The following is a 17,380-nucleotide window of genomic DNA, read 5'->3' as shown; positions in this document are numbered from 1 at the left end:
CAGCTTGTTTCAGTACTTTTATTGATGTGCTACGGTCCCTACTCTAGTTGAAAATTCCAAATTTTTTCGTGTACTTGTTTGTTAACCTTTTTGTAAATAATTTTATTATGACTGGTGAACCCATGCATACCATATCTGAAATGGCACCGCGTGCCCCAGCTATATCAATTATCGTCTGAAAAGTGAAGTATCCATTATGCTTGGTTGTCAGCTATGTTCAACCCGTTACACAGCAATACGAATCAAGAACTTTTCCGGAAGCACCTCTACAATCTACGCATACCAAAAGAAATGGTGCCGCGCCCCAACTTTATTAATGATCGTCTGAAAAGTGAAGTATCCATTATGCTCTGCTGTCGGCTATGTTAAAGCCGTTACACAGCAATACGAATCAAGAACTGATTGAAAAGCACCTTCTAAATCAAAATAGCCACTATGAAAAATACGGACAATATCTATATTGAAGGGAAGCCATCACGTGCTCGCGCCAAATCGATACCTTTCCCTGTCAGCAAAGATGAATAGAACACAAAGGAGGACACTGGTAAGTCCATGAAGAATGCATTGTATGTACTGCAGTACGCCAAAAGGCACCTGTCAGGCTGAAGCGACATTGAACAGTAAAAAAATCAAGCCTGTAGCCTTAGCTGTTGTCGAGTTAGCTACGCTTGTCTGAAGGCATAAGTCAGTCAATTACTTACTTACTGTGCTCCCCTACTGTGCTCCACAGTAGGGATATAACACTTCTTATTATTTTACTGTGATTTAATATTGTGCACTACTCCACCTTGTTTCAGTACTTTTTATCGATGTGCTATGGTCCCTACTCTAGTTGAAAATTCCATTTTTTTTTTGACATACTTGTTTGTTAACTTTTTTGTAAATAATATTATTGTGATTGGTGAACCCACGCATACCGCATTTGAAATGGCACCACTCGCCCCAGCTATATTGTCTGAAAAGTGAAGTAACCATTACACTTCATTGTCAGCTATGTTAAATCCGTTACACAGCAGTAGGAATCAAGAGCTATCCGAAAAGCATCTCTGCAACCCACGCATACCGAAAGAAAGGGTTGGTGCCGCGTGCCCCAGTTATATAAATTATCATCTGAAAAGTAAAGTATCCATTACACTTCGTTGTTGGCTATGTTCAACCCGTTACACAGTAGTACGAAACAAAAACTGTTTTAGAAACACCTCTGCAATCAATGCACCGGCACGGTGAACTCCCTAAGTCGAGTCAATTAAAAAGGTCTGACGCCCCAGCGGAGTTAAATATGCCATTGATTCAACAATTAAAATACTGGCTATAGAAGGAGTTACATTATCCAGCATAGTAAGGTATACATTATCTATGTATTCAGGTACTTCGCACTTGCAATTGTACGTGGACTGTTTTTATCGGGCCAGATAAAGTCTTGGGCTTCCTTGGCTAGGGTAGCATCTGATTGTCTAATCATTGGACTTAATGAATTGACCATACACACTTTTTGGGTGCATGGAGTTACTGTACACTTAATAAAGTCAGATGACATTTAATGTATCTTAGGCTATCAGTGTAGGTCAATGTTATTATTAAATATGATGAGGAATGGTGTAATTACTTGTATAAGGGGTATAACTGCTGTATGTAGGTCCTTAGGTTATGGTCATAGATATAATATACTACATACCCGGGATTGTGTACCGCCGATTTTCAAAGGAACAATCCGTTTTGTACTTGTTAATACTTTTCCTTTGCAGTCTACTGTGCCAGTGTTGTACTAGGGACTGTGAAATATACATGCTGCGGAAATTTCCAGGTATACGGTACCATATTAAACATGTCTTTAGATCTGCCACTGGAGGATACCACCACAGCTTTGCAGCAACTGTGTCACTGATGGTGTTCTGTGCTGAGAACACAGAGACACCAATAACACCTGTTCAGGGTGTGTTTATGTATTAGACCAATGTCTAAATGAATATTGTTAGCAATTTACAGGAAGCCTCAGAATGTTATAAACACCTTCAACAAGGACATATTTCTTAGTACAGTTATTGACATTTGCACATTTTAGTCTATAATAATCTCACACTGTGGTCTATACATAAAAATCTCACACTGTGGTCTATAAAAAACTCACACTGTGTAATTGAGCCTCTCAATTGAGATGATTTGAGGTCACAATGATCTGTTTACAAGAAATGTTTCAGCAATATAGTCTAACCTCCCTTGTTCTAACCTCTATAATCTTGGCACCTCTATTGTCTGGACAGCCTAACTTGGTTATGTGTTTTGTATTTGATTCATCAGTATGTTGTTTTTTTTAAACATGAAATCACAAGTAGGGTGCTGAAACATAGCTGGCCTGAAGGGTAGGCGACTGTCTAAGGTACCGGAGCTAAGGCGGCCCGCAAAAGCTCTCAAAGCAGCGCTTTAGTGCTTAATTTACAAACTCAATATATAACACTAGGTATCTCATACTTTTTCTTCAGCCATAGTCACATTTTAGAGTGGTTGGAGATAGCATACACTGCAGTATCCATACACGTAGATGGCAGCTATAGACTAGCTAGTGTCACAACACAGCCCATGCGTACGATATTCTTTACACAACAAGCATATAAATGTATGTTATGCATAGCTCTATGTGGGTGAAACACTGTTTTGTAGGAATGCGGTTAATAACACTTACTCTGGGGGGACCGCACAGTTTACATTGCCGGAGGGTCTCAAAATCTCTAAGGCTGGCTTAGCCAAAATATTGCTGTTTGCCTGTTTAGTGGTTTGTTTATTCTACTACGTACTACTTGTATGAAATGTTGTTTCACGCTCTTATTTTTGTAATGGTGCTCTAAAATTTGTGTAACAGCAATTTTAAATATATCAACCTATAGGTGTTAATTGGGGCGAGCCTGAGCAAGCCCCACTAATGGCAGTAGTCACTCGTACGCACCACCGTACGTCTGCCATTCCATAGAGAGTTTACGTAGCGAACACGGACAGCCCCACACTGGTAGTGCTCAACTGGGTACGTACAACCGTACGTCTGACCATTCCCGAGAGTTTACGTACCAAACACGAAACAGTGTGCCACATGGCTTAGAGTTTGTTACTTCGCTCACAACTTATTCTTATATACATTGACATGGACAAAGAATACCGTCTGGGAAGAAGGCCAGAAGAGAACGAGACAGGGCGAGGAGGGAACACTGCCTGGTGAATCCCCGAGTGAACAGCGAGTGAATGGTACGTGCGTCACGTTCACCCACGAAAACTTCCTGTATGAAAAAGGCCATATTTGCACCACTTATCTTAGAATTTGTCACGTGGGTTACAACCTATCTATATAGACATGGACAAAGAAGACCATCTTAGAATAAGGCAGGGAGAGAATGAAGATATTACATTGATGACGTAGGTTTACCATATGCTACAAGTAACACTTTACTCAGTAACAGAACAATGGGAGGTGTACTATGTTGGTAAGTTTTGTAAACATTTATCAGGATAGGAAACTTTCAATTTATGTTCTACTCTACTGTAGCTGCCAAAAAGAAGAGGCAGAATTACAGCTGCCAGAGCAATACACAGGTAAATGGTGCTAGAAGATGTGTGTAATATTATGTTGGTTATTCTACTTAATACATTATAAATTTGGCACGTGTTAATGAAGATATTACATTGATGACGTAGGTTTACCAAAGCTATATAAATGCTACAAGTAACACTTTACTCAGTAACAGAACAATGGGAGCTATACTGTGTTGGTGTCCAAAAGAAGAGTCAGATGTGCAGCTGCCACAGCAATGCACAGGTAAATGGTGCTAGAAGATGTGTGTAACATTATGTTGGTAATACATTATAAATTTGGCAAAGGCATTTCCAGACAAAGTTTGTGCACATAAAAGTTTGTTCATTTGTCCTCAAGACGAAAACAGATTCAAAAATGCTTGGTGTTAACTTGTAGCTCATTGGATAATACTTTAGCTTGAAATGCCTGTGTATGAATAGAGTACTGGGAGTGCCAAGCTTCTTAGGCGCCTGGGGTCAGTTATAAAACAGCCTAAAAGGTAATACTAGATAGACAGTTTATCTACACCCACTGGGATAGTTATTAGCTATAGTAGTTCATATGGTACCACTGTCTAAATGTGAGGCCCAGTTTCAAGGTGAGTTTTGTGAATACCACATGTAGATGTTGTTGTTAATATATACTGTATTAGTTAGGTACTGGAGGTTTTACACAGAAGGCAGAGCATGTTAGATGTGTTTAAGTGAAAATCAGATACAGTAGTTCGTTACATACTGTGGTAGTTCAGGCATGGGTGGCTCTTGAGTGATGCCTACCTCAGTAGCTCTTGGATGGTTGAATAATTGATTTGGTAAAAACTTGCTTTACACGAGCAAATTATTTGGTTTCTTATATTTATTGATTAATGCTTTACAGCACAAGTGCTGCATGTCTGTAGGACACCTGGTCCTGCTGCTAAAAGACTTTAGCTACATAAGGTGTTTTTGAAATGTTGGATGGTCAAAATTGGAGCTTTCGTGGTCATTCACTAAATTTTTTTAGGTTTAACTAAACACAGTATAAAAGGAGTTGAGTTATGAATTCAAAACATACTGTACAATGACCTTTGTGGTAAATTGACAGTATGTTATCTTTATGTTTTAGACGGTACAGCCACACCACTCCAGGCCACACCGATCCAATGCTCAGGTATGTGTTGTTGTGTATATATGTCATATATGTGTACATTATAGAACTTTGCGTGGGCGAGGTCAAAGGGAAAAGTGCACTTTAAATTTCTTAAAGTACACTCTCAGCCGGCCAACAGCTTCATCAACCACAAAGAGTACTTTATTGCACCGCAAATAATGCTTTATTCATTCAATAAAGTACTCTTTGTGGGCAATAAAGCACAGTTGCCCGCGTGCCTTAGTGTAGGCTAATAGCCTACGGGGCTCGCGCCAGTACCATTAATCACCCAAGCCGGTGAAGGCTGATAGCCTCGCCGCGTTGAGTGATCAATCACCCCAGCCAATACGATTTCTACCACTGGATTGCTTTTATAGACATACCTAAATGCTTTGATGATGGGTGGGAGAAGGTAACGTTGCTGTTATGCTTGTTAATGTGAACGGACAAGTCACGGACATATCACAGAAATACTTCACACCATGTGACTCACAATAGAATTGATTGTGGGTTGTGAGCAAAACCTGCCAAAAGACGCAATGAACGTCTACCATGCCAAACTATGGTGAACTGCATGTGAGATACTTCGTTAAACTGGTTTGTGTGTGTTCAGGCTGCTAATAGTTCATGCAATGCATGTTAATTACGAGTTCTAGTTTTGGTGAAGCTACACGAGTAGAAAGTTCCATAAACCATTTAAAGCATAGCCTTGCTTGTGCTATATGAAAAAATAAAGTTCTAGGCCGCGTGCCTCGTACTTTATTTTTCATATATCACCCGTGGCTATGATTTAACATATACTTAGAGATCAGCAGTATTGAAAGTTGAATACACGGTTTAATTTCAGGAAAGTATCACAGTGTATCGGTATATAGTAAACTTTATATTGTTAATATTGCATAATTTCTTGGGCCTAATATCACGCAGTATCATCCCAAAAAAAAATAAATAAATAAAGGTTCAGTACAAGTTAGCATAATTATGTTGTAATGTGAAAATGTCAAGTTTTTGTTTAAGGCGTGTCTGCTAAAACATGAACAAATTGGATAACTAAACACTACATGCTGGGTTAAAAGCAATCCTAAAAAGGTATTCATAAATATAACAGTATTGGTATTCATAAATATAACAGTATTTTAATTTATCATGTATCAAAATGCTGTCACGGTATGATCATTGGTTATGATACCTTATCACACTAACGGTATTACCAATATATCGCAGAGCAATAGTGGGTAATAGTCTCGCGTAGCCAGACTGCTATTTCAGTGTAGGGGCTTATAGATTATAAGCACCCGCACAGAAAAGAGTCTGGTCCAGTTCGTATAGGCAAGTCGGCCTCAGCACCTTTGTCAACACTTGGAGTGCTGATCATAGGTACTGTACGTCATCTGACATTCACAATTATCCATATATGGCATACAAACGGGTAGGCCAATGATGTAGTGACCATTGGGATGACATGGCCCCAATAAACACCCAACACCACGTTGTTGATTCTGTGAACGACTTGTCTATACAAACTGGACCAGACCATTTTCTGCGAGGACGATTATATAATCTCTAATTGATAAGCTCCTACGCTGAAATAGTGGTCTGGACACGTGAGACTTAGTGGGTAACTTGTATTTTTTTGTTTCTTTCTAAAGTTTATTTATTTTTTATGTGGGTCATAACTTTTGTTTGTTTACAGATATCAGTATGGATGATAACGGTGGAACTTACATATAACAGCAGCAATGGATTTATGACCGTTGATTTTTAGATTTTTAATACTTTGATAATTTTTTAAACTTAATAATCATACCAATGAATTAAAAAAAAAACAACTTTTATGATGCATATGCACTTGAAAAAAAAATCGCCAACAGTGATATTTTTGCCATAATTATATTATAGCATAGTTATGCTACAAGTAACACTTTACTCAGTAACAGAACAATGGGAGGTATACTATGTTGGTAAGTTTTGTAAACATTTATCAGGATAGGAAACTTTCAATTTATGTTCTACTCTACTGTAGCTGCCAAAAAGAAGAGGCAGAATTATAGCTGCCAGAGCAATGCACAGGTAAATGGTGCTAGAAGATGTGTGTAACATTATGTTGGTTATTCTACTTAATACATTATAAATTTGGCACATGTTAATGAAGATATTACATTGATGACGTAGGTTTACCAAAGCTATATAAATGCTACAAGTAACACTTTACTCAGTAACAGAACAATGGGATCTATACTGTGTTGGTGTCCAAAAGAAGAGTCAGATGTGCAGCTGCCACAGCAATGCACAGATAAATGGTGCTAGAAGATGTGTGTAACATTATGTTGGTTATTCTACATAATACATTATAAATTTGGCAAAGGCATTTCCAGACAAAGTTTGTTTTGTAAACATTTATCAGGATAGGAAACTTTCAATTTATGTTCTACTTTACTGTAGCTGCCAAAAAGAAGAGGCAGAATTACAGCTGCCAGAGCAATGCACAGATAAATGGTGCTAGAAGATGTGTGTAACATTATGTTGGTTATTCTACATAATACATTATAAATTTGGCAAAGGCATTTCCAGACAAAGTTTGTGCACATAAAAGTTTGTTCATTTGTCCTCAAGACGAAAACAGATTCAAAAATGCTTGGTGTTAACTTGTAGCTCATTGGATAATACTTTAGCTTGAAATGGCTGTGTATGAATAGAGTACTGGGAGTGCCAAGCTTCTTAGGTGCATGGGGTCAGTTATAAAACAGCCTAAAAGGTAATACTAGATAGATAGTTTATCTATACCCACTGGGATTGTGATCATAGTAGTTCATATGATAGCACTGTCTAAATGTGAGGCCCAGTTTCAAGGTGAGTTTTGTGGATACCACGCATAGATGTTGTTGTTATTAATATAATATACTGTATTGGTTAGGTACTGGAGGTTTTACACAGAAGGCAGAGTATGTTAGATGTGTTTATACATAGCCTAGGAGCATAAGTGAAAATCAGATACAGTAGTTCGTTACCTACTGTGGTAGTTGAGGCATGGGCGGCTCTTGAGTGATGCCTACCTCAGTAGCTCTTGGATGGTTGAATAATTGATTTGGTAAAAACTTGCTTTACATGAGCAAATTATTTGGTTTCTTATATTTATTGATTAATGCTTTACAGCACAAGTGCTGCATGTCTGTAGGACACCTGGTCCTACAACCTGATAAAAGACTTTAGCTACATAAGGTGTCTTTGAAATGTTGGATGGTCAAAATTGGAGCTTTCGTGGTCATTCATTAAATTTTTATGAGGCTAAGGTTTAACTAATTACAGTATACCGTATAGCAGAAAATGTACAAGGGATGAAACTTTAGCTTCATATTAAGCCTCACGTTATGTACTGTGTGTATGAGTGAGTCCTCATTATGATATAGTCAATACTACATCATTATGCAAGCGAGTGACACACAGGTACACATTATAGGTAGATACGAGACACACAGTGAAAGACTTACTAACCAAAACTACGCTTTGATACATCACTAAGAGGCTCATGCAATATTTGACCAGTGATGTAGTGATGATTATTTAGTAGTTTTCTATCATGGTTGCCCTTGACTGTTGACTTCCCATAAATTGACGATATACACACTTTATTACTTGAACAAAAAATGATCAACTAAGCGTAGACGGCACAAAACCCGACGGCAACTTAAAAGCGATGTGCAAAAGAAGTGTATTGGAGTGAGATGGCCTGTCCTTAGCTCGAGTGGCGAGTTATTGCTCGAGCCGCATTTTCTTCCCATACCTTTGTATGGGACTTCAGCTTTTCAGTTACCGTCGAGTTTTGCACCGTCTACACTTAATTGGTTATTTTTTTCATTCGAGTAATAAAGTGTGCATATCGTCTATTGGGTGGCCTTTACCTTTTACTGCAACCACAGATATACATACAGTGAGTGTCTGTGTGTCACTCCCTTGTTTAGTTTATGAACTACCTAGCATTAATACCATTCTGTTATAATCATTTCTCACCTTTAACAACAATTCAACACTGTCCTTGTCAATGGTGTAAATCCATACCTGTAACAGTAACACACAGTGACACACAAAAATTTGAAGTGTACTTGAAAAAGTAACATATAAGTTCTTTAGTGAGAAAGGAGACACTGTGGCTACTCAGGGCACAGTCTCTATAACAATAATTGAGTTAGTGACTGGTGCTATTCACTGATAATTATCAGAGTTGTGGTAAGCTAATAGTTTTAAGGTGTGAATAATGTTACAAAAGGAGTTGGGTTTTCCATTGTAAGTGGGTCATAAAACATACTGTACAATGACCTTTGTGTAATTGACAGTGTTATTTTTATGTTTTAGACAGTACAGCCGCAACACTCATGGCCACGGACACAACCAAACCAATCCAATGCACAGGTATGTGTTGTTGTGTATATATGTCATATATGTGTACATTATAGAATTTTGCATGGGCGAGATCTAAGGGAAAAGTGCACTTTAAATTTCATAAAGTACACTCTCAGCCAGCCAACAGCTACATCGACCACAAAGAGTACTTTATTGCACTGCAAACAATACTATATTCATTCAATAAAGCACTGTTTGTGGGGCAATAAAGCACAGTTGCCCGCGTTCCTTAGTGTAGGCTAATAGCCTACGGGGCTCGCGCCAGTACCATTAATCACCCAAGCCGGTGAAGGTTGATAGCCTCGCCGCGTTGAGTGATCAATCTCCCCAGCCAATACGATTTCTACCACTGGATTGCTTTTATAGACATACCTAAATGCTTTGATGATGGGTGGGAGAAGGTAACGTTGCTGTTATGCTTGTTAATGTGAACGGACAAGTCACGGACATATCACAGAAATACTTCACACCATGTGACTCACAATAGAATTGATTGTGGGTTGTGAGCAAAACCTGCCAAAAGACGCAATGAACGTCTACCATGCCAAACTATGGTGAACTGCACGTGAGATACTTCGTTAAACTGGTTTGTGTGTGTTCAGGCTGCTAATAGTTCGTGCAATGCATGTTAATTACGAGTTCTAGTTTTGGTGAAGCTACACGAGTAGAAAGTTCCATAAATCATTTAAAGCATAGCCTTGCTTGTGCTATATGAAAAAATAAAGATCTAGGCCGCGTGCCTCGTACTTTATTTTTCATCTACCACCCGCGGCTATGATTTAACATATACTTAGAGCTCAGCAGTATTGAAAGTTGAATACACGGTATTAATTTCAGGAAAGTATCACAGTGTATCGGTATATAGTAAGCTTTATATTGTTAATATTGCATAATTTCTTGGGCCTAATATCACGCAGTATCATCCCAAAAACCTCACAAAAAAAAAAAAAAAAAAGTTTCAGTACAAGTTAGCATAATTATGTTGTAATGTGAAAATGTCAAATTTTTGTTTAAGGCGTTAAAACATGAACAAATTGGATAACTAAACACCACATGCTGGGTTAAAAGCAATCCTAAAAAGGTATTCATAAATATAACAGTATTTTAATTTATCATGTATCAAAATGCTGTCACGGTATGATCATTGGTTATGATACCTTATCACACTAACGGTATTACCAATATATCGCAGAGCAATAGTGGGTAATAGACTCGCGTAGCCAGACTGCTATTTCAGTGTAGGGGCTTATAGATTATAAGCACCCGCACAGAAAAGAGTCTGGTCCAGTTCGTATAGGCAAGTCGGCCTCAGCACCTTTGTCAACACTTGGAGTGCTGATCATAGGTACTGTACGTCATCTGACATTCACAATTATCCATATATGGCATACAAACGGGTAGGCCAATGATGTAGTGACCATTGGGATGACGTGGCCCCAATAAACACCCAACACCACGTTGTTGATTCTGTGAACGACTTGTCTATACAAACTGGACCAGACCATTTTCTGCGAGGATGATTATATAATCTCTAATTGATAAGCTCCTGCGCTGAAATAGTGGTCTGGCCACGCGAGACTTAGTGGGTAACTTGTAATTTTTTGTTTCTTTCTAAAGTTTATTTATTTTTTATGTGGGTCATAACTTTTGTTTGTTTACAGATATGAGTATGGATGATATCATATTCGTACCAGGAGGAAGAACATAGTTATCAACATGTAACATAAGCTGGTGACATATTTAAAAACTTAATAATTATTATACTTTTTTTAACTCAATCATGATGTCCATTATAAACATACATATATGCCAATGAATAAAAAATACTTCTTTTATGATGCAATTGCACTTGGAAAAAAATCACCAACAGTGATATTTTTGCCATATAGCATAGCCAAGAGTTCATAATGAACTCTTGGCATTACATAAGAGTTATTAACAACCATCACAATCCTGTACAAATAATTATTTGTTGTGTCTGTGATTGCGTCAAAGTATTGATGTTACACTATTATGTTATGTATACACTATTACCGATACAATATTGATGATGTATTGCAAGGATATATGAGCCACTCTTAAGCTACTCATTGAGCAATGTGACACATTTAACTTTCTATTGACTTCAGTTTTCATGGAGAGACTAGAGTCTTCATTCGTATGCAGTAAACACAAAAATGAGCTAAGATGGCACTGACATCAGTGGGGCTGTTGTCTCTCGAAAATAAAGGAGCTCGAGGAACATAAACAAGTAAATTTATAGCTCATAGAATGATAACTGTGATAGTACTACCAGTATACAAGTACCCTAAATAAAAGTGGTGATGTGACATTCATAGAATTAAACATGAAGTAGGAATTAAATGTCCAGTAGTAATCTATAGAATATCTGCAACTATATTTCACCCATTTGTTTGCTTCCTAGTACTTGTTTATTTACTTTTTGATCATTGGAGCTTGTACATGTTTCCACCTACACCATATACCGTTGTCATCTTCATCTGTGATTACAATGGCTCTTCGAAGAGATCACAGAGGTTCACCCAGGACTATGTTAGTGACACATGTGACAGTGTTAGTCTATTGACTGTGGTGGGCTAGTTGTCACCCTCAAAATCACTCTGTCCGAATGACTCTGATGGTGAACACTAGGACCATTTTTTGGAAATGCATGTAAATGATAACTACACTGTACAACAATAATGCATTGCCTGTAACATCATTTGCGGTATAAGCATTGGAAAACTATACACACAAATCACACAAAAGTTTGAAGTGTACTAGAAAAAGTAACATATAAGTTCTTTAGTGAGAAAGGAGACAATGTGGCTACTCAGGGCAGTCTCTATAACAATAATTGAGTTGGTGGCTGGTGCTATTCACTGATAATTATCAGAGTTGTGGTAAGCTAATAGTTTTAAGGTGTGAATAATGTTGCAAAAGGAGTTGAGTTATGAATTTCAAAACATACTGTACAATGACCTTCGTGGTAAATTGACAATATGTTATCTTTATGTTTTAGACAGCCACACCACTCCTGGTACAGCAACACCACTCCAGGCCAACGAGGTTATACCTATCCAATGCACAGGTATGTATATATGTCATATATGTGTACATTATAGAACTTTGCGTAGGCGAGGCCACTCCAGGTCCAGGCCACACCGATCCAATGCTCAGGTATGTGTTGTTGTGTATATATGTGTACATTATAGAACTTTGCGTAGGCAAGGCCACTCCAGGTCCAGGCCACACCGATCCAATGCTCAGGTATGTGTTGTTGTGTATATATGTCATATATGTGTACATTATAGAACTTTGCGTAGGCGAGGCCACTCCAGGTCCAGGCCACACCGATCCAATGCTCAGCTGAGTATGGATGATATTACAGGAGCTATCTAGCAGCTAGTGACATTTTGATTTTTAATAATCTGATAATTTTGTTTTTAACTCATGCCAATGAATAAAAAATACTTCTTTTATGATGTATATGCACTTTGAAAAAAATTTGCCAACAGTGATATTTTTGCCATAATTATATTATAGCATAGCTATGGAGGGAAACTGTAGTTGAGGAAACTTTTGGTGAATTAAGGTAATTATCAATGTTGGCGATTCTACATGTAGCTACATGATTTCACCTCAGCTGAATCATATCATCCTATCATCGACTTTTACACCTTTTACACCTTTTACACCAGCGATATGAGTATGGATGATATGATATTCCAGGAGGAACATACACTGTAGCAGCTGGTGACATATTGTTTACATATTGTTTGTTTACAGATCTGAGTGATGATATTCCAGGAACTTAGCTATCTAGCAGCAGCTGACATTTAAAAATTTGATTTTTAATAATGTGATTTTTAAAAACTCAATCATGCCAATGAATAAAAAATCAGCCTTATCCGAATTTACGTCACAAACATAAAATGGCCGCTGTTGGTAAGTATAAGATTATTTTTTATATCCTAGTGCTGTGCAGCTCACGCAAAAGCACCCTGCCTTTCTCTGGGATGTGGCATCACCTCCACTGCATCTGTCTAGCCATTCATTGTAGCCTACTGCACAAAGTGTTTTCTTTCTGTTACTTGTATGTTTGTACTTGAATCTGTTGTTCAAATATTTCCTGGATCCCATGCAGTGAGAATTTCAAACCGTTTTATTATACATCAACATAACAAAACACAAGAGAGAGCTCAGTAGTATTGAAATTTGAATACACGGTATTAATATCAGGAAAATATCACAGTGTATCGGTATATAGTAAGCTTTATATTGTTAATATTGCATAATTTCTTGGGCCTAATATCACACAGTATCATCCCAAAATGAAAATGATCCGAAAATGATGCAATGTAACACCCTTTAGTTCTGTAGCACTCTATGTCAGGGAGCTATGTTACTAATATCATTCCTACCGTTGTTTTCTCTGCAAACCTGTCCTTCAAACATTAAATAGATCATGTGAACACATTTGTGCACGAATGGACTGTGAAACAGGCCATGAGACAGAGATGGATCCTGACTCATTGTGTTCCAGTGGCAATAACAATGTCTTTGAAGCTGCTCCTTTTAACCCCTACTCAGCATCCAAGGAGAACTCCTTTGAGAGAATCAGTGCAGAATTCAAGCTCATCTATATTTCTAGCACTGACTGCCATATCAGTGTGCGAATCAAGGTAGAACCTCATTCCAAGCAAAATGGAGAGATACTGGGGCGAAGGTCTAGATTGAATTTATATTTCTCCATTCCACTGGAGATAACTGGCCTTCACATAAACAACCTTTTAGAAGTGGATCGTTGACATTTTCATCGGGCAGTGGGATCCGTGCTACGACGACATGCGCACATCACGGTACAGCCACCACCTTAATTTGGTCAGCCAGATTTGTTAGGACTGGTGAGCGTCTTTTAGCAGACTGTTTAGTCCTGCTCCATGCGCTGACTAGGACACCTCCTGCATGTCTTCCTACAACCCATGCCAACACTGTCAGAGCGATCTTAGTCCACCTCCCATACCATCATTCATGGCCAGTACCTCTAGTGGAACTCAGAACATCCTTGACAAGGCTTCCTAGAGCTACAGATCAATCATCAACTCCACCACTATCATCTCATCCTACTGGTGACCACGTACCACCTACAGTCACCAGCCATGATTCTCAAGCTGGTGAGCAAGAACAGCCACCACCATTGGTCACCAGCACCATTCCTACCAATCAACCGCCAACACCATCAACATCTGGTGACCAAGTAGCACCACCACCACCATCAATCACACCATTGGTCACCAGCAGTGAATCACAACAAGAAGGTGCCCAACAAACCACCACCATTTCCTATCCCTGGCAACCCAAACTGGGTCGCAACCCCACTGGGTTACCTAATCTGTGGAACACACTATCCCAGTCAACAGATACAACAATTCACCAGTCATATTGAAGCACACCCCGAGGGATCTTGTGATTGGCTGTATCTGTGTGGTCTCTGCATCAACCGCACAACCAATGAGAATGACATCGTACTACATCTTTTTGAAGAACATCAGGCAGAGTTGGTGGGCCTGCCAAGACACGACACAATTTTAAGCCTCCTTACTGATGAACCAGATCAATCGCCAACACCAATACCAACATCCCGTCCTGCTGGTGACCAAGTTCCACCACTACCACCAACCACTCCATTGGTCACCAGCCCTGATCCAACACCATCAACACTGACAAATGCTGTAGAGTTTGTTAAGACAAGATCAGAAGTGATACATGCAGACATGGTATGCAAGTGATTGGTCAGATCATTCAGATGTATGTATGACAATTCATTGCATGTAATGTTTGTTGATACAAAGTTGTAGGCTGTCTCAAAAAGCTGTTCAAAACACCTCATGCAGAAGCTATATATTATGATGAAAGAAAACATTCTGATTATGATGAAAGAAGAATTAGCAATAACGCCATCATACTAGATCCCTCCACAGTAAAACACCAGAAACTAAAACTGCATGTTTAATTTTTTTCGTCCTGAGGCAGAAGAGGCTTTTTTAAATTCAATAGAAGCATTAAAAAAGTTTAATAAAATCTATACCCTTTCAAGGAGTGTTTGAAAAGTGAGACTTGATGATTACAATCCTTTGCTTTTACTATTATGGAAAGTCAATGTAGATATACAGTTTGTATCAGAGATTTCCCTTGCACTTGCTAATTATGTAACTGGTTATGTGACAAAGACTGAAAAAAAACCATTTATAAGAAATATTTGAATGTACTGATGAAACGCAATCTATTTTCAGCAACCTTTTTAGTTTTGGTGTGCAGTCTAAGCATAACCGAGAATGTGGTATGTATGAAGCAGCAGATCTTTAGTTGGGAGAACATTTGCATGGAAAATCTGATAGTGTTAAATGGATACAAGTAGAACCGCCTGATAGATGACGAAGAGTATTTAAAAACAACAAGGATATTAAATTACTTAATGGAAATTCAGCTCTGCTCACATAATTGAAATATGTCCAATTTGTCTATTGTCAGATAACAGCACCACGATGGTACTTAGTGAACAGTGTAGCATGTGGTAACACAAAGGGTGTGATCCAAGTCATAGTGAAGATGATCAGTGGATCTAAGTTAGCGAATTCATGTACTAAACTGATTAGCTCATGGAGTAGCTTGTACGGATATGAACATAATTTTTTCACTATAATAATAAAAAGTGTTGTCGTGTAGAATAGCTTATTTAATTGCTGTTTTGCTATGCTTCAGTTTTATGACAGCAGTGTTCTGAAGCGAGTAGCTGCAGAAATGAGATTGGTTGTGGAACAAGTGAAGGCAATTCTACTACTGATGAAAGTGTGCCTTAGAGAAAAAAAAATGCAAGGAGTGAAGCTACCACCTCAAGTAAACATGGATTGAAAAAATGATGTCCAGGGAGAATTTTCCAAACAGTCTGGAATTCCACTTTGGAGAGGTACTATATTTCAATTGGCCCTTTGCCAAGGACAAAAAGTTGTAGTTCTACTTTGGAAGAATCTCAGTTCTTCCTAACGACTGTTACTGTAATCTACATTCAGTAGTACAGCAAACAATCCACTTTGCTGATCAAAAGAAGATGCCATTTCAATTTTCTGTTGAAGAGCTCCTGACAATATTGCTATGAATTACTACAAAAATGCAACTACTGAAAAGTTCTTTCTACATCATTTCTCCCTCTATTATGTCTTGAGACCAGTTTTACAATATACTTCGATATTTGCATTTAAAGTACATTAAAAAAGCAAAATTGTTTTTTACATACTGTATTAAAGTCACACCATTGTTGGATCATTTGACTGTGGTTTTCCCATCTCACTATCAGCCATAACAACAGGTATCCATTGATGAAATGATGGTGGCAAAACTAGGTGTAGGATTTCTTTCTTATAATACATGGTCAACCCCCCCCCCCAGTTTGGCATTAATTTTGGGTTCTTTCAGAGGCTAAGACAGGCTATGTCTAGGGTTTACAGATATACACAGTTATATACACAGTTGCTTCTAAAGGTGACAAAGAAAAACAAAATTGGGTAAGCAAGCTAATGTCTATGTACTAATGAAAAAATCATTTTTATATGTAGTCATGATTTGCTGTCTAACAGTGACAAAACATGTTCAAATTGAAAAGGATTCCTAAAGGCTTGATACCAACTGACAAGTCTTTACAAATAGCTCACACAGGTTTGCTGCCATCCCAAAAGACAACCTAACAACTGTGTGGTGGAAGTAGTGCTGTATTGGAATTCTCAAAATCAAATATTTACCCTGTCTGGAAGAATTTCTCCGGTATGGAAACATTTTGGATACAAAAAAAAGATTCTGCTGGTAACCTACTGAAACGGCCTCGTGTGTACTGCAAGTTATATTTTCATCATCACTATGGCTCAACACCATATAAAGCAGTGGTGATCCTAAAGCAGTTTCATTTTGCCTAGATATCAATAGTCATCACTATTTCAATATTAGACACTGACACTGTGCACAATAGCTTGGCCATGCCAAGTGTCAATCTGGTAACATCACCGCCAGATGCTTCTGCTTTGGCACAAAGTAAGACTTTATAATAGCTACAATTGTATCAACATTTATATTGTAACTATAATCAGTGTTTGTTTTCAGTAGGGCTACAATAAATATCAAACATTTAGTATCTGGACATTGGTAAAATGTTGGGTGATGCAAAAGCACTAAAATTCAGCTACATATTGCCATATATAGTATGTAGTTATGACTTCCTACAGGGGCGTAGGAGCCACAGGT

The 17,380-nt window shown here is 38.1% G+C and overlaps 1 protein-coding gene across 3 annotated transcripts; it reads left to right on the top strand.

Annotated features, from left to right (window-relative positions):
• The first annotated feature begins 898 nt into the window (after positions 1–898).
• Positions 899–6,495, top strand: LOC136244643 (uncharacterized). Of its 3 annotated transcripts, none has more exons than XR_010695488.1 (6): positions 899–3,470; positions 3,533–3,579; positions 3,682–3,802; positions 4,664–4,708; positions 5,705–5,776; positions 6,381–6,494. XR_010695488.1 is itself a non-coding variant. In XM_066036198.1 (6 exons), exons 2-6 carry the CDS (start codon positions 3,416–3,418, stop codon positions 6,416–6,418), a joined length of 306 nt encoding a protein of 101 aa, XP_065892270.1. In that variant the 5' UTR covers positions 899–3,234; positions 3,339–3,415; the 3' UTR covers positions 6,419–6,495. The 3 variants fall into 3 exon arrangements, 2 of the variants coding, with proteins under 2 accessions (XP_065892270.1, XP_065892269.1); XM_066036198.1 differs by lacking the exon at positions 5,705–5,776 and having other exon boundaries at positions 899–3,234; positions 3,339–3,470; positions 6,381–6,495; XM_066036197.1 differs by lacking the exon at positions 5,705–5,776 and having other exon boundaries at positions 6,381–6,495.
• The last annotated feature ends 10,885 nt before the right edge of the window (positions 6,496–17,380 follow it).

The sequence above is a fragment of the Dysidea avara genome, chromosome 14 (genome assembly GCF_963678975.1).
Source record: "Dysidea avara chromosome 14, odDysAvar1.4, whole genome shotgun sequence".
NCBI lineage: Eukaryota > Metazoa > Porifera > Demospongiae > Dictyoceratida > Dysideidae > Dysidea > Dysidea avara.
The sequence above is the reverse complement of the archived record's forward strand: the minus strand, read 5'-3'. Positions and strand labels throughout refer to the sequence as shown.

Coding starts and splice junctions, on each gene's coding strand:
- LOC136244643 (XM_066036198.1), top strand. CDS start 3,416: ATGCTACAAGTAACACTTTACTCAGTAACAGAACAATGGGAGGTGTAC. Junction 3,471..3,532: donor ATGGGAGGTGTACTATGTTG/GTAAGTTTTGTA, acceptor ACTCTACTGTAG/CTGCCAAAAAGAAGAGGCAG. Junction 4,709..6,380: donor CACACCGATCCAATGCTCAG/GTATGTGTTGTT, acceptor GTTTGTTTACAG/ATATCAGTATGGATGATAAC.